The 22,942-nt window shown below is 41.4% G+C and overlaps 1 protein-coding gene across 45 annotated transcripts in view; it reads left to right on the forward strand.

The window, feature by feature from the left end:
* The window catches only part of KIF16B (kinesin family member 16B), a 276,843-nt gene that overhangs the window by 120,386 nt on the left and 133,515 nt on the right, over positions 1 to 22,942 (forward strand). For all 45 annotated transcript variants that reach the window (XR_011531203.1, XR_011531200.1, XR_011531198.1 and 42 more), the window contains 3 exons: positions 15,364 to 15,483; positions 16,380 to 16,431; positions 18,416 to 18,553. Coding sequence is in view for 26 of the 45 variants with exons in the window: in XM_070589557.1 (XP_070445658.1) it covers positions 15,364 to 15,483; positions 16,380 to 16,431; positions 18,416 to 18,553 (310 nt within the window). In the remaining 19 variants the exon portion in view is untranslated. Of the gene's footprint in view, positions 1 to 15,363; positions 15,484 to 16,379; positions 16,432 to 18,415; positions 18,554 to 22,942 lie in introns of those variants that run through there.

A 22,942-nucleotide genomic window follows, 5' to 3' on the forward strand; every position in this document is an offset into this window, starting at 1 on the left:
CAATCATGTGCAGAAATCATAAGTATCCAGTTTGAATCATATTTACAAAGTGAATACTTCTTGTAACCAACATCTCTATAAAGAAACAGAACTTTCTAGCCCCAGTGGTTCCCCTGGTCCTCTCCTGGTCACTACTCTCCCCTTGAAAGGTAACCATTATCCTGACTTCTGTCTGTATAGACTGTTTTGCCTGTGTTTGAACCCTAGACACGTGGAGCCTCACATCGTTTTTCCCGGTCCATCTGGCTTCTTTACTCCACATTGGGTTTGTGATATTCATCGGTGTTTTCTGTAGCTCTTGTTTGTTTATTCTCTTTCCTATATGTTATTCCATTGTGTTAGTAAGTGGCAGTTTACCCCTTCTACTCTTCATGGACATTTGGGTAGCTTTCAGGTTTTCGTGGGGTATTTTGATAGTGCTGCCATGAGCATTTGCAAGCATGTCTTTTGGTGAACACGTCTGCATTTCCATATGTGCAGGTCCTCAAATGCTTCTGTAAAGGGCTAGGAGTAGGCAGTTCCCCCTTCATGGACCATACTGCCTGTGTCCCAACCACTTACATCTGCTGCCGCAGCACAAAAAAGGCATGAACAGTACGTAAATGAATGAATGTGCAAGGTGTGTTTCAATAAAACTTTACTTATGGACACTGAAGTTTGAATTTCATGTAGTTTTTACATGTCATGAAGTATGATTGTTCTTTTGATTTTTTTCAACCATCTAAAGCTGTAAAAATCATTCTTGCTACATTGGGTGTACTATGTAATACACTTTGTAAAAAAAAAAAAAAAAAAAAAGAGCTGGCTAGCCTGATTTGGGCTTTGGCTGTAGCTGGCTGACTCCTGCGATAGGGCATGTACCTAGGGTGGAATACTGGGTCACGAGGTACAGAGATTATTTCACTATAGAGGATACTGCCAGTTTGCCAAAGTGATTGTATCCAGTTTACAGCATGTACGTTGTTTTTCTTTAAAGATTTTTTGTATTATTATTATTTTATTTTTCCTTTTTCTCCCCAAAGCCGCCTAGTACATAGTTGTATATTTTAGTTGTGGGTCCTTCTAGCTGTGGCATGTGGGATGCCGCCTCAGTGTGGCCTGACCAGTGGTGCCGTGTCTGCGCCCAGGATCCGAACTGGTGAAACCCTGGGCCGCCGAAGCAGAGCACGCGAACTTAACCGCTCGGCCATGGGGCTGGCCCCTATATGTTGCTTTTTAATGAATGAAGGACGTGGATTTCAGAGTTTGGATTTTCTGATGGCTTCGGAAAGACTTGTTTCCTTGGTTTTGACTTGAGACTGGTTATGATCGTGAGAAGTAGATGTTTAGATAAGTGGCTGGCTGCACTTATTAGCAGAAATAATTGAAGCCTGATTGGAAAGTGTTGCAGGTGTATCTTTTATTTCATTTACTGCCTTACTATTATTAATGGATCAGGAAACAGAATTTATTTTTTATCTTGAATTTCATGTTTCCTCGAATAGTTCTATAACCTTAGCCACGCATTCTTTACTTATAAAAAGCTTTCAAATGTAATTTCTCTTTTTAAAATGAATTATGTTTCATATTTTAATAAACTATTGAGGCCATGTGCAGTCAGCATTCAAAATTGTATTTGGGCTTTTGACAGTCCTCCTCTTGCGTAACCCGAGTGAATGTGCCCTTTTGATTTACTGTGCAATTTATCTTGCTAAAGGTATATTAATAATGTTTCATAGTGTAATGTATCACTTACAGGAATACTTGTGTAAAATATTGTTGACCATAAGAGTATTTATACAACCAAGACATGCATTTATATTCCTGCCAAATTGGTTGGGGGAGGAGGAGTTGGTCTTTTGGGATTGGTGTTCATATAAGTGTTGTGTTGTGGTGTAAACGACATGAACTCTCAGAGGGTCAGGCTTTGAGTGGCAGACCATTTGGAAAGTATTAACTTCTTGGATTCCTGGAGGATAGTTTATTTAGTCATTCCTTGAGTCCCCAGGTCACGTTGCCCTGTGCTGGGCTTTCCTTCCTTTTCCGCAGTTTCCTGCAGGGTCAGGCGGAAACTCACTCCTTTACTGATGTGTGCTCTGGACAAGCCATCACTACTCGTGGTGTAAGCAGCTGTCTGAACAGCTTGATTCATTGGACTAATTTGGTTTTAGTGTTTGGGGTGGATATTAGGTTAATAGAGGATAGGGCGTTGTACTCTCTCTTCTCTGTAAAAGGCGGGTTTTATTGCTAACTAGGAGAAAGAAGGAGCCCCTCCATTGGGAGGTGGACTTCACTGACTCCCCAGCTTGCCTGGAGTGTGCACCTTCCAGGAAGAAATAGTGAGAAGCCACAAGCTAGCCCCTTGCCTTTTTCTTTTTCTCTATCTCTTCCTCCCTCTCTTTCCATCTCCTCCTTCCTGTTTTCTAAATTCCCTTCTGGTCATGGTACTGACTCAAGTGGCAAAGAAACAAGTGACATCTCTGCACTACCCTTCATTCACCTGTTAGGGAAGACCTCTTCTTCTTTGTTTGTTTCATGTGTGTTCTGTCTTATTTTTATGTGAAAGAATGGTAAAAAAAAAAAAAATAGCTTGCAGAAATGGTGAACTGGAGGATCTTTGCTTTAATATTTGTTTATTTCTTGCTTAATTCAGAGCTAGGAATCCAGATGCTGTGTAACATCACAGCATCATGCAAAGGCACCTGTGCAACTTGCCACACAGAGTGCATTTTATTTCCTGAGTGTGTTCCTGCTGCCTCTGGAAGATGGCGGATTTTTATTGAAAGCATTCATCGGTATTCTTGCAGGCGTGGTTTCTGCTGATAGAAATTTGGCTGGAAATTCTTTGGCTTCCAGACACCTGCAGATTTTCTTTTTTGTTTTGTTTTACTTTTTTCTTCCCAGTTTTGAGATATGATCAACATATAACATTGTATTAGTTTTAGGTGCACAGCATGGTGATTTGATATATGTGTAGTTGTGAAATGATCACAGTAGGTTTAGTTAACATCCATCACCTCACATAGTTAGAATTTTATTTTTCTTGTGATGAGAACTTTTTTCTTTTAAGATTGGCACCTGAGCTGACAACGGTTGCCAGTCTCTTTTTTTTTGTTTTTCTGCTTTTTCCCCCCAAATCCCCCCGGTACATAGTTGTATATTCTAGTTGGAGGTCCTTCCAGTTCTGCTATGTGGGACGTTGCCTCAGCACGGCTTGATGAGCAGTGCTAGGTCCGCACCAGGATCCGAACCAGTGAAACCCTGGGCCGCTGAAGCAGAGCTCACGAACTGAACCACTCGGTCACAGGACTGGCCTGGGAACTTTTAAGATTTACTCTCTTAGCAGCTTTCAATTACACGATACAGTACTGTTAACTTTAGTCACCAGGCTGTATCCTGAGAACTGATTTGTCTTACCACCAGAAGTTTATACCTTTTGACCACCTTCAGCCATTTCACTCCCTGCTCCCACCTCTGGCAACTACCTGTCCATTCTGTGTATCTGTGTGTGTGTTTTCTTTTAGATTCTACGTATAGGTGAGATCATCCAGTATTTGTCTTTGTCTGACTTATTTTGCTTAGCATAACGCCCTCAGGTTTCATCTTTGTTGTTGCAAATGGCAGGATTTCCTTTTTTTAATGGCTGAATAATATTCCGTTATATATATATGCACCACAACTTCTTTATCCATTCATCTATCGAGGGACACTTAGGTTGTTTCCACGTCTTGACTATTGTAAATAATGCTGCAGTGAACATGGGGGTGCAAATATCTTTTCGAGATCCTGATTTCATTCCCTTTGCTTATATACCTAGAAGTGGGATTGCTGAGTCATACAGTAGTTCTATTTTTAATTTTTGGAGGAAGCTCCATACCGTTTTCCATGGTGGCTGTACCAATTTACATTTCCACAAACAGTGCACAAAGGTTTCTCCACATCCTCACCGAAAGTTATGTCTTGTCTAAACCATAGCACTCCCCTCTTGGAATATCCTCAAAGTGCACCCAGCAGAACAGAGGTGTCAGTTGTTTGGGGATACAGAAAATTATGGCACAACCCTCGATGTGAAATACCTGGGAGCTTAAGAAGATACCTGTGCCCAGGCCTGCCCCTGAGAGGCTCATGTGAAGGACTGGAGCAGGGCGCAGGCATGATACTTTTAAAAAACTTCTTGGGTCATCCTCTGGTCTTGCAGGAGAAGCGAGCAATGCGTACATGTTAAGACACTAGTCAATTTTTGACGGAGAGGCAAATGATTAGGTTGGGTAACTGTAGTCATTGAGAGGAAGGGTCCACTGTGGACCCGTGTAGGCTCTGAGTGTTTTCCAGGAGGAGGGGAAGGAGGGGTGAGATTCAGGTAGAGGAAGGAACTAGAAGGCTGTCCAAGCAGACATTATCACTTGAACAAAGGCTGGGAGGTGGAGACGAGCTTGACCTGTTTCTGTGAGTAAGAAACAAGAGTAGGCCAGCTTTACAAGACCGGAGTTTAAGGTTAAGATCAGATTGAAGCTTCCTAGGTTACAACATGCCGCTTGAAGTAATCCTTTCACTGAGCTTTCTTACCTTGTGTTAAAGTTTGTACTCTAAAGAAATGCCCTTGTGGAACCTTCTGGTGAACCTCCCGAGTATTTTGGGCTTCCATTTAGGTCAAATATACTAAAGTACTTGTGATCACAAGATCCTGCTCTACTTAAAAAGTCTAGTTAAATATTAATGTGAGGAAATTTGCTCTTGCATATTTTCACACGTAATTTCTTTAATTGGTATTATGCATTTTGCATAATTTAATACCGACATCTGGGTGATTTGCTCAGCCGGCAGAGGACTGTTTCATCAGAAAGATCTACACAGCATCTTCTCCGAACCGCCTGCCAACAGTTAGCTGTTCAGTGTTTAAATAAAGAATGATGTTTCTGCAGTGGGAAGAGTGGTGGAAATTGAAATGCCCCAAGAGTTTCTGTTGATCAAAAGGACAATATTAATTCTATTTACTGTTTAGGGGCCAACTGCCAACAATGCCAGGAAATTTAGGTTTGTTGGTACCATGGAGCGGTGGCAGCAGGTTCTTCTTTCCTCTTTCTGCCCTGGTGAGCCTGGGACTGGTCACCATCTGTTCTAAATGTTTCTTTTGACCACAGGTACTGTGATGTGGATTGTTTCAAAGTCATGTAGAAAGCAAGGCTTTTGCATTCCTATTTCAATTTTTATGATGTAACAGGTGCCAGTCTGCCATCAACTTCATGTTGCTAGGTACAGAGATTTTGGACACTTACTATTTATGCTGATTGCCTTTTAGAATCAAACCTTCACGTTTAAACAAGGTTCCCTTATAAGCTTCTGGCTTATTCTGGCCATTTTAAGTATTCTTTTGAGATTTAAGATCTGCTTTTGCCTAGCAAGGAGCGTATGAACAGAACTGATAAGAGACAGTCTCAGCCTTGGGGATAGAGGTCAGTAGTTTGGCTCTCACTAACCCCAGCCTGCTCTCTTTTTCCCTGAGCTTGACTCATTGTGCTAGACCCACTGTTTGCTTTCTGGAGGGGTAGACGGACAATAAATTAATGTTTAATTTTGAAAGCCTGTAGTGCTCTGAAAACAGTAAGCCAGGTGGAGTGATAGAACGTGCCTAGGAATAGGGATGTGGTTACTTTTGTAGCAGGTGAGCTTTATGTAAGCAGGACCTTGTCCGTCTGGTGTCTTTGATCTCTAGAGAGCAAGTAGCATGTGTGATGAGAGCTGATTGACAAGAAAGGGCAAGCCACAAAGATTTAGAGGGAGCATTTCCCAGGCAGAGGGAACGACATGTGCAAAGGCCCTGCAGTGGGAATGAGGAGGCCGCTGTGGCTGGAGTGTTGGGAGTCCAGTGGAAAAAGGAGGGAAGATGAGGATGAGATTGGAGAGGTGGGTAGGGGCCAGATTAAGTGAGATGTGGGGGCCATTTTCTTCTAAATGGGTGGGAAACCACTGTAGGGTTTTATGCATGACCTCTTGACATTTTGAAAAGGAGGCTCCAGCTGTCATATGGAGAACAGATTGTAGGATGGCAAGAGAGGAAGCAGAAGGACCGATTGGGGGGTGTCAGAGACTCTAGGTAGGGGATGGTGGTAGCGGTAGCAGTGGAAACCGAAGGTTGTGGATGATTCAGACTATGTCCTGCAGGCAGAACTGCTGGCCTACTGGTGGTCTGGCTGTGGGGTTTGAGGCAAAGAGAGGGATCAAGGGTGCCTTCTAGGTTGACTGACTTGATTCTTCCTTCTTTTTGTTCCGACCTGTGGATTGCTGATTCTGCCTTTTCCCCGGAACCACCTCCTTCCTGGAGCCTCATTCTGATTAAGGCTAATCCCCAGTGCTCCCTTGCCTCCCTAGGTCTGTGGTATCTGCCAGACCTTTTCAGTTTAGGTAGATTTCCAGTCCTTAACTCTTGTAGACTGTTCCATACCTTCTCTGTGTTTTCAGTTTTTTAAAAATCTGATTATAGTTCGAAGAGCATAATTAATGGAGCTCTCACAGGAGAGGTTGTGTGTTACCAATCAGCTTTGCAGGGACGTAGAACATGCTTCTTGCAAGCAAATATTGTGTGGGGTTTTTTTTGGATTTTTTCTTTTGCTGAGGAAGATTTACCCTGAGCTAACATCTGTTGCCAATCTTCCTCTTCTTTTTTTTTTTGCTTGGAGGAAGGTTAGTTCTGAGCTAACATCTGTGCCAATATTCCTCTATTTTTTTGTACATGGGACACATCCACAGTGTGGTTGACGAGTAGCATAGATCTGCACCCAGGATCCAAACCCACGAACCCTGGCCACCAAACTGGAGCGTGTGGAACTTTAACCACTCAACCACCAGGCCGGGCCCTCAAATATTGTTTTTACTCACCTCATCATTCACTCTGCGAACACAGCAAAAATAAAAGTTATTTCCTGAAGGAATGTGGAGGAGATCTTATACCTTCCCATCGTAGGCTGCTCAGGTTTCGTGAACAAAGGATGGAGGAAGACGAGATGCTGGTTAAGATGGTTGACAGATGAGCTTCAGTGACTTCCTGGTAATCTTGGTGGCTGTTTCCTTTATCTCTTAGATGGACAAGATTCTACGTGCAAAAGAATGTACAAGAAACAGTAGCTTCTGGGTGAATGGCAGCTTGTGGTACTTTTAGGATTTCAGAGGTAATTGGTTTGTGTTGACAGTGACTATTTATTATTTGTATATTATAAAAAAACATGTAAATTACTTGACAACACTTGCTAGTCAAATTGGTGCATGGTTTTTAACAAGTCAACAATATCCACTTGCTGAGCTGTCTGGAAAATATGACTCGGAAATGTCAGGATTTTTTTTTTTCCTAGCAGTAAGAATCTTTTGGATATTTATCAGATTTTTGCAACTCTTGCACCTCTCTAATTTCCTTATTTCTCATTAAGAGGAGTATGTAAAACAGTTGAGGAAGATGTCTTTAATTTCGGTCAATCGGTCTAAACTAATAATCACAGAGTGCATCTGCCGCTACAGTCTCTCTCACGCTGTCCCTTCCCTTCTAATCCCGCCTCCCTTTTCCTCTACTCTTCATCCTGCCATCCTTGCCAGATTCATCTTCTGAAGTACCAACCAATTCCTGTTTTCAAAATTCCCAATGGCCTCCTGGTTTTTGAATCAAACTAGGACCCATCTGCCTGGCTTTTCAGACCATTTTTCCAAGTTTATCAGTTAAACTGGATGTCCACTGGTTCCTCTTGTATATGCTCAGGTTTTTTGCCTCTATGTCTTTACTCAAGAAATCCTCCAAACCTGGAGTACTCCTTGTTTTCTTCCATCCTTTTTATAGTCTGCTGAAATCCTATTCTTGACTTGGGTGTTAAAGAAGCAGTTGGAGATGACATCACGAATTTCAAAGAAATGAGGAATAAAAGCAAACATTCCACCCTGCAGCAGAAACACCACTGTGAACCCACTAATAGGAAGCAGATGAAAAAGGTCACGAGCTGGCTGCTGAGGAAAAGCGAAGGTTGTAGCGAGGGGTGTTCCTAAGCTACACCTCAGAAGCTGAATCAGCAAGGATTCTCAAAACCCTCCCCAGTACCCTCAAATCTGAGGAGGAGCACATTGATTTTCCTGTTCTTATTGAGAAATCCTCGAAGTGGCTGGTGGTGCTAACTGGGAGGAAGCAAGAAGCAGAGCTGACTTCAAAAGTGAAGACCTGGGAAACAAGGAGGAGCCTGGGAGCAGCCTTCCTCAGGGGAATGGATTCTCTTCTCAAGCAGGAGCAAGGAGCCCGGTAGACAATACTGAAGAGTGTTTGCTATGCCAGGGCAGAGCCCAAGACCTCACAGTCTTTACAGTGTGTCAGCTGAGATCTCCTGGCCCTCTGTCATTCCATCTGGCTAGAGAAGAATGGATAGAACACAGACTACTCAGTCTTTGGTTTTTTGGGGTTTTTTGTTTGAGGAAGATTAGCCCTGAGGTAATATCTGCTGCCAAGTCTCCTCTTTTTGCTGAGGAAAATTGGCCCTGAGCTAACATCGGTGCCCATCTTCCTCTATTTTATGTGTGGGATGCCTGCCATAGCATGGCTTGATAAGCAGTGTATAGGTCCATGCCTGTGATCCAAACCGGCCACCACCAGGCTGCTGAAGTGGAACATGCGAACTTAACCACTGTGCTGTTGGGCTGGCCCCATCAGTCTTTGAACTAGAAAGATCATGGATATGGCAGGACAAGAGTCAGGGAGTTGCCTATCCTGTCTCAGAGCGTATGGAATTTCTGGACAGACTCACCAAAGCATACACAAGATGAGGGAAAAAAAGGGCAATTATATAAACATAGCTGTAGCAATGGATGGATGGATAGATGGACAGATGGGTAGACAAAGGGAAAGCAAGAAAAGGAATATAGCATGCTGAAGATGAAAGGTCAGATCTAGATGAAAACATACCTCAACGCATAGAAGGGATTTCCTTTCTCTTTCATTCTGTGGAACAAGTTCGTGAGAAATGTGAATTCAATGAACAAAGCAAGGTAATAATAAGATACAGAATGAGATGAAAAAAGGAAGATTGCAGACCTAAAGAAAAACTTTGAGGTCCAAAACAACATCCATTGCAGGACTAATAAATAAAATTAGAAATATCAAGGAAAAGAATAGAGGTCATTGCAATCAAATTACTAAAAGAGTAATAGGCTTGAAAGTCTCAGTGAACATAAATGATTGAGATACTAAAGTAATCTGAAGCTAAAAGATAAAGACAACAAAGACAATGTAATATAAGGATAATTGGTGTCCCCAAAGTAGACAGTTAACAAATGAAACAGAAAATGGAATATAAAAACAAGACAAATTTCATGAACAATAAATAAACAAAAACTGAGTCTGCAGATTAGAAGAATGTGTTGTGTTCCAGGAAAATTTAGAGTACAGATGTTCGATACTGAGATCTATCCTAATTAAGCCATTGAATTTCCAGGATAAAGGGAAAATTCTTCAAACATCCAGGCAGAAAACCAAATTATCTGCCACAGACTAAAAGCCAGGCTAGCTTCATAGTTCCTTAGAACAGCATTCAATTTCTGAAGACAGTGGAGCCACATCTTTAGGGTTCTGAGGGGAAGGAACTGTGACTCAACAGGTGGCCCCATTGATCAAGCTATTGGTGTCGTTCAGGTGTCAGGGCAGGAGGCAGGTGTTCTCACAAGTGAACAAACTTGAGTAATGGCGCTGAAAACCAAAACAAATGAAAAATATCCACATGCAGTACTGTCAACCTCTAACTATGTTCATAATGTCTTAACTTAGAAGGATATTTTAGGAAATATGTCTTGTAGTGACTAAACATTTGGTTGAAATTCAACAAATACTTGAGTTTCTTTTCCTTCCGTTAAATTCAAATGAAATCACACACATTTTTTTTAAAAAAATTAGCAGCTTTGCTGGAGGATAATTTTATTTTTTATAAAAGTCTTCCTGTCTGCCTGCCTTCCTTCTCCCTCTCACACCCACTCGGGGCATGTGCTCTAAGCCCAATTGTGGCATTCCTCTTCCTCTTCTGCTGAGTGTGCTAGTCAGGTCTGCAGAAATTAAGTGCACTTTATGCTGTGAGTCAACTCTCGAAAATTCCACCAGTTAGTGAAACATATAATTCTTTGTAGAATGAATTTCCTCAAAAAGATTCTGACATCTACTTTTTGACTATCAAAAGAAAATTACACTTAAAATCACTTATTCCCTACAGTGCCAAATAATCAGCACTTACTGAGTGACTGCTGTGTGCCTGGTGCAGCCTTGTTCACGTAACATATTCAGTGTGAGGAGACACAATTTCTTCTCTTAGACAGTTCTTAATTTAAGTGGGACAGACACATTGCCAGAGTTTCACAGTAATTCCCAAGCAAGATCTAGCTCTCAGGTAGGCTTCTCAAGAGGGAAAAGTAGATTTGCGTTGTTGATAAGTTTTTATATTGATTTTTACTTACTCATTTATTCAGGAAAGTTGTTGAGTTTTGTCAGACATAGTGCTAGACACTGAGGATGTGGTTGTGTTGAAAAGATGTAGGACCCCTGCTTATCTAATAAACGAGGGTGGTGGCAACATGGGCGTTCCCATCTAGCCACGCCCTCGTGTGGTCTTCTCCCCCTAATCTGGGTAGTCCTGCCCGCAACTTACCTGAACCACTAGAACGTGCCAGAAGTGATGCTGTGAACGTCTGGGCACTGGACATGTGTTTTAAATTCAGAGGTTGAAGAAAAACATATTGAACGTATTACTTGTGAATGTAATGAACATAATGTTTAAAATAAGCTGATACTGTTTTGACACTTTTAGTCAGGCTATCATTTTCTTTTTATATAAATATTGGTTGCCAAAAGCTTTGTTCCAATACAAAAAATATGTGCAGCTATATATATTTTACCACTTTCTTTGGGGCCCAGTGTGCCCGGAATTGAGGGCGGGATTGCCAGCTCTGCTATGTTAAAATTCCATCTTATCAGAGGTGTTTCATAAATTATGTATAACAGTAGATGCCACTCAATAAATATTTTATACATGACAGATATTTTTGTCTGAAATTACTTTTTCACTTGAGCAATGATTTAAACCCTCATTTTTGGTTTTATGAGGTGACACTTTTATAATATCATGTAGTGAATGCAGCTTGAATGTCATAGGGCTTCAGGGCAGCATTAATCATACATTCGCCTGCCCCTACTCCCAATCCTGGAAAGCTTTCTTGTCATTCAGGTTTTACCTATTCTGTGTATGGAAGAGAGTGTGTGTGTGCGTTACGGATGTGTGGGACAAGGAATGCTTTTGACCTAAGGGCTCCAAAGTTACGAATTTCAAGTGATTTTCAAAGTCTATGAAACTTATTTCAAGAAAGGAAAAAAAGTGTTTTTTAATGGTTAAAAAAAAAGAATACTAAGCTACACTGGGATAGAGTCCAAAACAATTTCTCTAGTTTGAGTGGGAGCTATCAGAGTTTAAAATGTTGCCTTTTTGGAGGGTTATTGTCCACTTTTATGCAGAAAGAAAATGCATATTTCTCTGGACTTGTGAGGACCGTCACTCTCCTTTTCAAGTGGACCTCTAAAGTCCTGGAACAATCCATCACCAAGAGGCTACCTGCCAAGTGTGAAGCACAGTTCAGAGCTACCAGACCTTCCAGTGAGGACATTGTTTTATGAAATGGAGCTGTGCGATCAAATTCTTCACTGTAGTACATATCTTAAAAAAAATCACATGCTTTCCACTTCTGCTTGAATTCTGCAGGCAGGATGAAAAGCACCAATTCGGCCCATATCCGAGAGGCAGGAGTAGGGGTTGGTGTATTTAGAGTGCTCATTTCAGCTGAGATTTGCAAGGGCCTCAGTGCAGTAAATCAAGATTACTGAAGTCTCCGACCTAGACGCCTCCGAGCTCTGGAATGGGAGCCTGGCTGATAAGAGGAGTAATTGAAGAACAATGATACGCTTCATTTCCTTTTCTTGAATCTAAGTTATGCATTGGTCATTTTCTCTGCATATCTATTTAACGATTGTTAAATTAAATTGCTTTCTTTCAAGTGGTGATTTTTATGTTTTTTTTAACTATCTTTCTTGCCGTTCCATTCCGTTGGCCTCTTACATGATTCCAGCTCTGCGTGTGTGCATTTGAGACTCAAGAGTCTGCAGAGATGAAGACCTGGGGGACTTCTCTCTTTCCAGCGCCCTTCCCCACCACCTCTTAGAAACGCCCTTGTCTACAGGGTTGTGAAATTCTGAATCCTTCACCTAGAGAATGGCAGACTTTTTACATTGTTTTAACATTGAAATGACACAAGATACATTTATTCCCTCCAGGAGTGTAAGGAGTACTTCAGGTAGTGCTGGGCGCTGGAGTTTCAGAGCTGCGCCCTGGTCAGTGCTGTCTGATTGTAGGGGTGGGGGTGGGGAGGAGATGTACCATGAGTGACTCTGACCAGGAGCCCCGGTTAGTAGCTTGGAACTTGCTCCTCTGTTGCTCCCATCACGCCTGTAATCACAGAGCACAACTTTGTGCTCTTGCGTGTGACTCAATCTGAACTCAGCGCAGCCCAACCTCAAGGTTGGAATTTTTGCCTTCAATCTTCTGGAATTTGTCTGCTTTCCACCTCAGACTTGCCTAGAAGCCTGATTTTAGAGGTCTTTCATCTAGAGTCAAATGAACCCGCCAGTCTCTTCTCTTAGAGTTGCCATTGACGCTCCTTCCTGTATTTCTCTGAACTCTGAGTATCTACCCACTCATTCATTCATTTAACAAATGTTAATTGAGGAGCTGCTATGTGTCAGACATGAAATTAAGTACTGGGTTGGTTACATTCTAATCAGGGGACAGGTAATAAACTTGCATGTAACATGTCATACAGTGACAATTGCTAAGGAGAGAAGCAAATCAGGATAAGGGAGGTTGGTGATTGCTGTTTTGTGTGGGGTGATGGGGAAAGATGGCTCTTGAGCAGAGACTTGGGGAAGTAAGGGTCAAATTAGATATGTGTCTATGGTAATTCTTCCCAACTGGGGCTGATTTTGTCCGCCATGGGACATTTGCCAGTGTGTGGGGATATTTTTGGTTGTCACAACCCTTGGGAGAGGGGTAGTATGTTACTGGTGTTGATGCGAAATAACCAATAACCATTCTATAGATAAGAGAAATAGGTGAGTTTTACTTGAGCCAGATTGAGAATTATGACCCGGGAAGACCTTAGAAAGCGTTCCATCCTGGAGAAGCATGTTTTCAGTACAGTTTTACATCTTCTTTAGAACAAAGAACATCCATTAAACACACCCAGGATACATTTTCATCAGTGTTTCAAAGAGGTATTTAGTTGCAAGTTAGCAGGTCAAAGTAGGGAAAGGGGCTAGATGGGCATTACCAACAGGGCGTAGGAGGGGAAGCTTGCATTCTTCTCTGAAGAGAGTGCGTTCTTTAATGCTTAAAGCAGACGTACAGTGTATGTTTGATAGGCCGTAACTTGGGCTTTTTAGTTCAGCTGAATCCGTTTTGAACCCGAATATGCCTCAATATGTGAAAATCTCCTGTCACTGGTGTGTATTGGGAAGAGGCCAGGGATGCTGGTAAACATTGTACAAAGCACAAGACATCCTCCCACAGTGAAGAATCTTCTGGTTCGAAATGTCACTAGTGCCAAGATTAAGAAACCCAGCTCTAGGGGAAGAGAAGGAATAGACAATGACAGAAGAAACAGCAACTACAAAAGCAGAAGGAACAGTGACAACTAAAGCCCTGAGGTAGGGGCAGGCTGGCAAGTTTAAGGACAGCAAGGAGCTGTGAGTTCTTTTGTTTTGTGCTTTTTTTTTTATCTGAGGAAGATTAGCCCTGAGCTAACATCCACCACCAATCCTCCTCTTTTTACTGAGGAAGATTGGCCCTGAGCTAACATATGTGCCCATCTTCCTCTACTGTATATGTGGGACACCACCACAGCATCGCTTGATCAGCGGTGCCATGTCTGCACCCGGGATCCAAACCCGCCAACCCTGCGCTGCTGAAGCAGAGTGCACGAACTTGAACTTAACTGAGCCAGCCCCAGGAGCTGTGAATTCTTAGAGAGGAGTGGGAGAGGCAGGAGAGGAGAGCTGGGGGTTAGAAGGGCTGAGATCATGGAGAGCTTTGTAGAGCCTTACAAAGACGTTAGCTTTATCTCACTGAAATAGGAGGCCATCTAAAGGAGCAGAGCAGAAGAGTGGCCTGCCCTGACATCCCCCTGGCTGCCGAGTAGAGCACATAGCATAGTTGGGGCATGAGTGGCAGTGATCCAGGTGAAGGATAATGGTGGTTGGCACCAGGTAGGAGTGTGGTTCAGGTGGTTTGATGTTATCAGATTAGGGGCCTATTTTGAAGGTCGAGTCAACACTAAGTATGTAGGATCTAGAGAAAGAAAGGAGCAAAGTGTAGCCATGGCTTTTGGTCTGAGCAACTGTGAAGAATGTTGGCATTTACCAAGATGGGATAGTGTGCAGGTTTGGGAGGAAGGGAGAATCAAGGGTTGACTTTTCAATGTAATGAGTCCGAGCTGCCTGTCAGGCGTCCCCACAGATAAAGCCAGGTAGGCGGGTATACATGCATAAGTATGGAGTTTTGAAGGGAGAGATCTGCCCAGAGATTTAGATTTGAGAGTCACCAGCATACAGATTGCAGATAAACTCAAGAGACAGGATGAGATCATCAAGCGAGTGACTGTAGATACTAGAGTCCCAAGGGATGAAAGCCTCCTTGGGGTTTTCGAGAGAGAGCAGGAGGAGAGGGCTACAAGTGTATGAGACTGTAGGTGATTTTCTCTAAAGGGACACAGAGAAATTGGTGGTAGCTGGAGGGAGATGCAGGGCCAAGGGAGATGGTGGTGGTGGTGGTGGTGGTGGGAGATCTATAGCAGATTTTTGTCTAAGTCAGAATGATCCGGTAGATAGGAGGAGACAGAGGGTCCAGTGCCTCAGTGCAGGGGTAGCCAATGCACAGGAAAGGGTTGCTCTTAGGAACTTGCCCAGTCTGACCATTGTAACTGGAGAGAAGACCAACAAATCAGGAGACATCTAGGTGTTAAGTGAAATAAAGATTCTGAAGAGCGGGAAGGAGTCCTTTGTAGTCAGGTGGTCCTAGGGCAAGGTTGGAGCTTGGCTTCACAGAGGTTATATATATCAGGCAAAAAGTTTAATTCATTTTTTATTCAGCCTTCAATGCTTCAAGTTCACTTTGCCTACCATATTCCAGGATTTTGCCATGAAGTTTAAGGTCCATTTTTCTTGCAGTGTTTTTATGAGAAATAAAATATTGCTTATCTTAACATTCTGAAGAACACTTAAAAGGAAGTTCTGTTTCCTCAGGGTAACTTTATCCTTTTTTTCCCTCCTCATTTCAGGAACAAACTCTAGCCCTTAGGAAAGAAGGGATTGGAGTCGTTTTGGATTCTGAGCTGCCCCATTTGATTGGCATTGATGACGACCTTCTGAGTACTGGAATCATCTTATATCACTTGAAGGTGAGGGAGAAACTGCTTAAGTGGAACGTTCTCATTTTGCTTTCAGTTTTCCCTTTAGACACTAGCAAGGTTTATTATAATACTCTATGTCCATGAACACAGCTATTTCATTAGAGAGTATACAGCCAATTCTTGAGCCCTTTGGGGATTTTCAGCAGTTCATTGGGATTCTGTAGTATTTGAAGTTCTCATATTTATGTAGTTCTAAAGCTAAATGAAGATCTATTCACTTTGCCTTCTAATTTATAGAGTCAGTAAGAGGGAGGTAAGGAACAAAAAAGCAGACAGACTGAGGAAGAAAAGTTACAAGCACCTGGACCTTGGATTTGCTCTGTGCACAGTTTTCTGGTCCCTTCTGTTAATTATAAAGTTGTGTCTCCCACCTACATTCTTTGGCCTACTCCCAAACAGGCTATTCATGTCAAGAGAGCAGAGTTTCCACATCAGTATCTGTGGTTGCCTATGTAACCTTGACTTTGGTGTCCTCTCTCTGATCCATGACTTCAGATGAGAATGGTATTGCACTTGTGCTTTGTGGGCTCCCATAAACTATATCCTTAGACACAAAGAAACCCCTGGCCACTGGAGGAGAAACTTGCTGAAAGAATTAGAAACATCAGTGAGATTACTGTCATGGGCAAATAATTGATGCATGCCCAAATAGAAGCCCAACCACTGTTGAATAGAAAGCCTCAGGAGTTCTGCTGTCATTTTTCAGACAACACTGGGTGTTGTTACAGAGCCTCAGTGGACTCTAATTGCACTGAGGCTGTGGCCTTCCTTGGGACACTGCTCAGCCCATCGGTCACCAGGTTGTATGGGCTTACATGAAAAATGGATAAACAGACCATTCCTCATGTTCTTACTAATAAGTTTTACTTGAATTTTCTCCCTAGGAAGGTCAGACATATGTTGGTAGAGAAGATGCTTCAACAGAACAAGATATTGGTGAGAATCTTTATCAATTTACTCTTCCTAATGACTTTTAAAAAGTCATTTAATGAAGAACTTTCTTTTGAGTGACTGACATTGAAGTAACTATAAAAGAGAAGACTCTTTTTCAAATACAATATTGATCAGTATGTATATTTCTATAATTTTGAAAACTCAAATGAATAACACAGAACAATTAATTTAGTGAGTAAAATGGAACTATGAGTCCTTTCCCCAGACCCTGTGTACATTCTATACTCTGTCACGTCTGTCAAGAGAACAGTTATTTAATTCACTCTACTCTTGTCACAGTGGGACAGTGATTGATGGAAATATGCCAACAGACACAGATAAAAGATTTAAGACTCCTTAATGGGAAAGATATAGAGACTTACCTGCACAAAGATGATGAAAGTTACACAAAGTGTAACTACAATACAACCATCCACATTGGGAAATTAACACTGATACATTCCTACTATCCAGTTCTCAGAGCCCCTTCAAGTTTTGCCTTTTGTCCCAACAATGTCCGTTATGGGTCTATTTCTCAGTCCAGCATTGTGTGTGCATTTGGTTGCCACATGTCTCTGGTCTCTTTCAGTCAGGAAGAGTTCCTTGGTCTTTCCTTGACTTTATGACTTTGACAGCTTTGAAAATGGCAGGTCAGATATACTGTAGAAGGTCCCTCTACATAAATGTAGAATTTACCTGGAAAGTAGGAGACACACATACTCAGCATCCACACATATGGAGGCAGGACTGCCTGGGTTTCCTGAAAGTCCCCGTGAGGCATGCACATCACCAATGGTTCAGCTTGGGCAGGCTGAGGTCCTGCCAGGCTTTAAAAACATAACTTATGGAATTCATTGTGGTGGTGGTGGAGTGTGCGTATATATGTGTTATGCAAGGTAGGGATTGGCAGCTGAAGAATTAGATCTTCTCAGCTCTTTTTAGAATTGCTGGCCATGAACTTGCTTTCTTGCCAAGTGTAAGCTATTAATCAAGCCAACCCTAGCATATTCCGACATGTATTTACTATTTGCTATGAAACTGGGAGAGCTGAAAACCAATTCCCAGAAGTCCTTAGGTTCAGCTGTTTTTGAGTACGACTGGGCATCAGGCCTCTTGTTCTAAAAGTTAAATGATGTGTTTGACCTTTGGGGTTTGCTATAAATGATGGTGAGTGGTAAGAGCACATTTTCTGTGAACGGAGAAGTTAAGTAGTGCAATTCTGTGGAGAATAGTGGGAACTATTTGTTCCGTACTCTTGAGAAGCTGGCTAAGAACTGCGGCTAAAATTGTGTAGGTTTATTTGACCGGTGTGCCTAGCCATGCCTGGGCATTCATTAAACAAGAATAACTCAGGATAGTCATACATGATTAGGGAAACCTTTGCAGCCACATGCTCTAAGATGTCCTTGGAGGAGGTAAAGTTCTTTCAGAATTGGCACAGGCTGTGACAGTGTGCATCCCAGTACAGCTTCTGGAGACTTCCTTGGGCTTCCCAAAATCCATGCCATGCCAAGTACACCTTCGGTCTCTGCTCCTGGAACACTATCTGTAAATGTGGAGGTCACAATAAGTCCTTGACCCATGAGCCCTTTTGTCTCTTCCATTTTACTGTGACCTTTGGGTGACTAGTGGAGGAAATTTGTTCAGCATCAAACAGAGTGACTCAATCATTGGTGTTCAGTTAAGACAAGTTACTCAACTATTTTCTCCCTGAAGATGAAATAAATTAATGTTCTAGAACTTCTTTCCTTATACAGGTGACATCCAGACCCTTTGAGGTAATAATGTTCAAAGGATACCTCCAGTTCTATCAGTTGATGCCGCGAACTCCCAGAAGTCAGTTTCCTCACTATACATAAATGATCACTTCACAATATTTACTTGGAAAAGGAAGACTATGCAATGTTGAAAAATACGCAAAGGTTTGGAATCATTGCACTAGATACCAAAGAAAAAATTTTGTTTCTCCTTTGTTTTTCCGACTTAGTTCTTCATGGCCTTGACTTGGAGAGTGAGCACTGTATTTTTGAAAATGTTGGAGGGACAGTGACTTTGATACCCCTGAGTGGCTCTCAGTGCTCTGTAAATGGTGTTCAGATCACGGAGGCCACACACCTCAATCAAGGTATCTGTTTTTTGGTTTTCAATCTTCTTTGTATATATTGTTACTAGAAAACAAGCTGGCTAGGTACTGGGGGAACATGTGCATCTTAGAATTAATTACCAATTAAGTATGAAAGAGTGACGCCTGCTTCATTATGCTGTTCTGCTGATGGACTTCTTTATAATGCCCACTGTCATGTTGAATTAAACATGAGCATATATGTAGTTGTCTTAAAAGTTATTGCTGTTATGGAAATAGGACTTAAGCAGAATTTTTTAAGTTAAAAAAGTACCCTTTAGATGCAAAACCTTAACACAATGGCTTCTTTTAATAATTTTATTACCTTATTTACATTCTTTTTATGAATAATTACAATTATACATACGGGATGTGGTATCATATCTTTGTTTTTCTTTTTAAATAATTTCAGTATTATAGAAAAGGTACAGGAATAGTACAAAGAGCTTTTTAATCTCAGAAGGATTTGAAAGTAAATTGCTAATATAATGCCCCAACACCCCTGAATACCTCAGTGTGTATTTCCTTTAAACGATGTCATTCTCTTATGTAACTACAACACAGCCATCCACATTGGGAAACTAACACTGATACATTCCTACTATCCAGTTCTCAGAGCCCCTTCAAGTTTTGCCTTTTGTCCTGACAGTGTCCGTTATAGGTCCGTTTCTCAGTCCAGCATTGTGTGTGCATTTGGTTGCCACATGTCTCTGGTCTCTTTCAGTCAGGAAGAGTTCCTTGGTCTTTCCTTGACTTTACGACTTTGACAGCTTTGAAAATGGCAGGTCAGATATATTGTAGAAGGTCCCTCTAAATAAATGTAGAATTTACCTTATGCTTCCTCAAGAGTAGACTAATATTATGCATTTTTGACAGGAATATCAGAGAAATGATACTGTAGTTTTCTCATGTCCCATTACACAGTTTCTATTTGTCCCATTACTAATGATGCTCACTTTGATCTTTTGATTAAGGTGGAGCTTGCCAAGCTTCCTCACTGTGAAATTGCTCTTTTATCCCTTTTTAATTAATTTAAAATTTTATTTTATAAGAAATAATTTTAATTTATAAAACTATAAATTTGTAACTTATTAATTTTATAATTTAACTACATTGGGAAGGTACTTTGAGATAATAAATATTCCATTCTTTATCATACTTTCACCCTGTGGTTTTAGAATCCATTTATTTATTTTTTTCTTTTGGTCTGATTTAATTTTTCTTCTGATGGTTGCTGAATGGTGATTTTCTTCCTTCTACATTTATTAGTTGGCTTTTTCCTGTAAGCAAGAGCTTTCTTTTCTTGCTATCTATTCATATATATATTTAAATCAACAGAGTCACACAGCTTGCTATTTTGTTTGGTAGATTTTGGTCCATTTCTATCATTATTGATCCCCAAATTCTCCCAGATTTGGCCAATGGGAGTTTCTTCTAGCTGGTTTCTATGTCCTTTTGGCTCGTCCCCATCATCTGTGAACAGTTCTTTACTTTCTCACATAACAAGATATTCCAGCATCTTACACTTTCCTGGAATCAGCCAATTCTCCAAGGAGCCCTGGTTCCATGTAGTGGAGAATGAGATTTAGAAACCAAGATCTGGGCACTACATGTGCTCATTGCTATTGAAGTGTTGCTGCTCCTAGGTCCTGTCAGTCAACAGAGTTAGGGAAAATATGTGTGTACAACATTTATAACTATATTTGTTTTTGTATCTGTATTAGTATATTGAAATATTTATATTTCAGTATCTATATTGCTAACCGGGAGTTCACATCAGCACCTCTAATTCCAACTCAATACCATAGAGTTCTTTCTAGTTTTCCCCCTTTTCTTCCTTGTAGCTCACTTTTCTGACAGTGACAAACCTGGCTCCCATTATATAACCAGTATCTTATCATTTTGCCCCCTCCTCATGCAGGGCCCCTCCTCTTCCTGCTCAGACTGTGACATCCCAATGCTGGGCCACCACTGCCCTCACCCTTCTCCTAGCACAGAAACTTTTCTTCCCCCTTACCAAAACACCCTCCCAGTCCCATGCTAATGCCTACTTTGCTCAGCCCTGCTAATGGCTTTTGACTGAATTACACAAGAAGGAAGGAAAGAAAGTTGACATTATATCTTAAGCCCTTTTTTGTATATTATATGTAGTCTTTATAATGACAACTTTTCATAGTTACATACTGTAATGTATCTGCTGTGACATAGGAATTGGACAGATAGGCCCTTGGAAAGCATGTATTTTATGGTGTTAGTGAAGTCACAAGCAGAAATCAGTGGCAAGGAGTTACCTTAGAAATGAAAGACAGATAATGTGGACGAGGATGATGATGCTTTCATATGAGGTGCATAGAGTCCATGAAAGACCTAAAAGCAACTAGTGGGACACCCACCATGTACTCACCTATGTACCCATCTCCAAATCATCCCCCCATCCATTGATCTTTCCATCTGTTTTTTTGCTCTTAGCATTTTTGTGTCTCAAGGTAAGTTGAGTTTGGGAAACATCTGAATGCCCTGGAGCTGGCCAGGAAGGTCAGAGGTCAGCAGTAGCAGGTGACCAGGCCAAACCAAGGACACAATGAACACCAAGTGATCGTTACCAAAGCAGCATTTCCTGGTTTTTTGCAACCAGGACAAGGACCTTGGCACTATGGGATGGAGGAGCCGGTTCTTGCCAGGCAGCAGCATTAGTCACAGTGAGAGACCCTCTCTGCTCTGAGCCCAGAAAGCCACCATAATTGGTTGGCAGACAGGAGGTCACCATGTCAGGCTCTTCAGTGGCACTCCCTACTTGGGAACCCACAGGCCCTAGTGTGCTAACGGGGTAATTGGAGGGTACATAGTTGACAGATGGCCCCACAAATGAATTATGTAACTGGATCTAGACTGCAGCTAGACCACTTGTCTGTTCTCTCTTATGACCTCAGGTGGAGGTCCTGCTGCTGTTCCTCCAGGCGGCAGGGGTGGTGCAGGGGCTGTGGGGAAAGACGAGAGATCTTTCCTTGTTCAGTAGAGGTCACTGTACTGCTGCATCAGAGGATGGTGACCTTGTTATGAGGACTTTGTTGAAACAGGATTTTACAAGAAGCTTGTACTTGTTTTCAATGATTATTAATGCATGAGTAGAACTCTGGAATTCATTTTGAAATATTTAATTGTTTAATACATTTAAAATATATATAAAGTGTAGACCTAATCTAATTTAACATTTCCCCACCCTAGACTCACCTCCCTTTTGAGGAAACTTACTTTACCAAAACAAAAACACACATAGCACTGTATGTATTTCTTGGCTGCCCACTTTGTTCCAGTACTGTGTATTTCTACTTTTGTACCAGTATCACACAGTTTTAATGCTTGTTGGGTTATAATACACTTTAATTTCTGTCCTTATCTGAGAGAATTTTTTGCTATTCATGCCTATTAATTTTTTCAAAGAAATTTGAGAATCATTTTGTGGTGCTACAATATCCTTTGAGAAGTTAGGTTCTAATTTCTTTTGATTTGTTCACATTTAAAAAATATATATTTCCATCTTGAGACTTCTCTGTATTCAATATGCCTATTCTTATATTTGAATTTTTATCTATTTCTTCCAATAAAACTTTGAGGGTTTTTGATATATGTACGTGTTGACCTGTGTTTATTCATGTATACGAAATTCTGAACATAGCTCTATACATCAACTGCTCAAAAATGTGGAGGAAAGAACTCTTTCATTCTATCATTATCGATTTTGATGATAATATTGCAGTCTTTTCAAGCACAGAGGGCCTTTAAGGATATTGATTTAAGACCCTATGGGGAAGGTGAAGCTCAAAGAATTCAGTGACTGGACCCTAGGACTTATGAGTCTTGTGCATTGTTCTTCTAGATACCCAAATGCAGCGTGCTGTGTTTGTGGAGCCATACACAGAAAGTTAGAGAAGGAGTTACGACTGGGATTAATTTGGGGGAGTTCTTTAGTATCAGCAATGCTGGGATCACAGATAGCCCACCAACGTCAGTGCTGGCTGTCGGACCTGCCTGGCTCTCTCTTCTCTGTGTGCTTTCCCTGCTCCAGGCCTGTTTCTCTGGAGCCTCTGGAGCTTGTTCCACCCACAGTCCTGGCCACTGGACACAGAGCATGCTGAGCGGATTCCAGTGACCACTGCTCCCGCCGTGTTATGGGTTAAATAGTCTCTGTGAGTTTGTCTGGAAGCTGAGTGTTATGTGTAAAGATGTTTCTGAGAGAAAAATCAGTCCTGAGTTCCAAACAACAAACTGAAAAAGGAACTTTTAGAGCATATACTGTTCATTATGAGAACTGTCTAGAATTTGATATTTAATATTGACATTATCCTTTTACCCCCCCCGAAAAGATTATTGGCTTATTTATTTAGTTCAAAG

The sequence above is a fragment of the Equus przewalskii genome, chromosome 21 (genome assembly GCF_037783145.1).
Source record: "Equus przewalskii isolate Varuska chromosome 21, EquPr2, whole genome shotgun sequence".
Classification (NCBI taxonomy): Eukaryota; Metazoa; Chordata; class Mammalia; order Perissodactyla; family Equidae; genus Equus; species Equus przewalskii.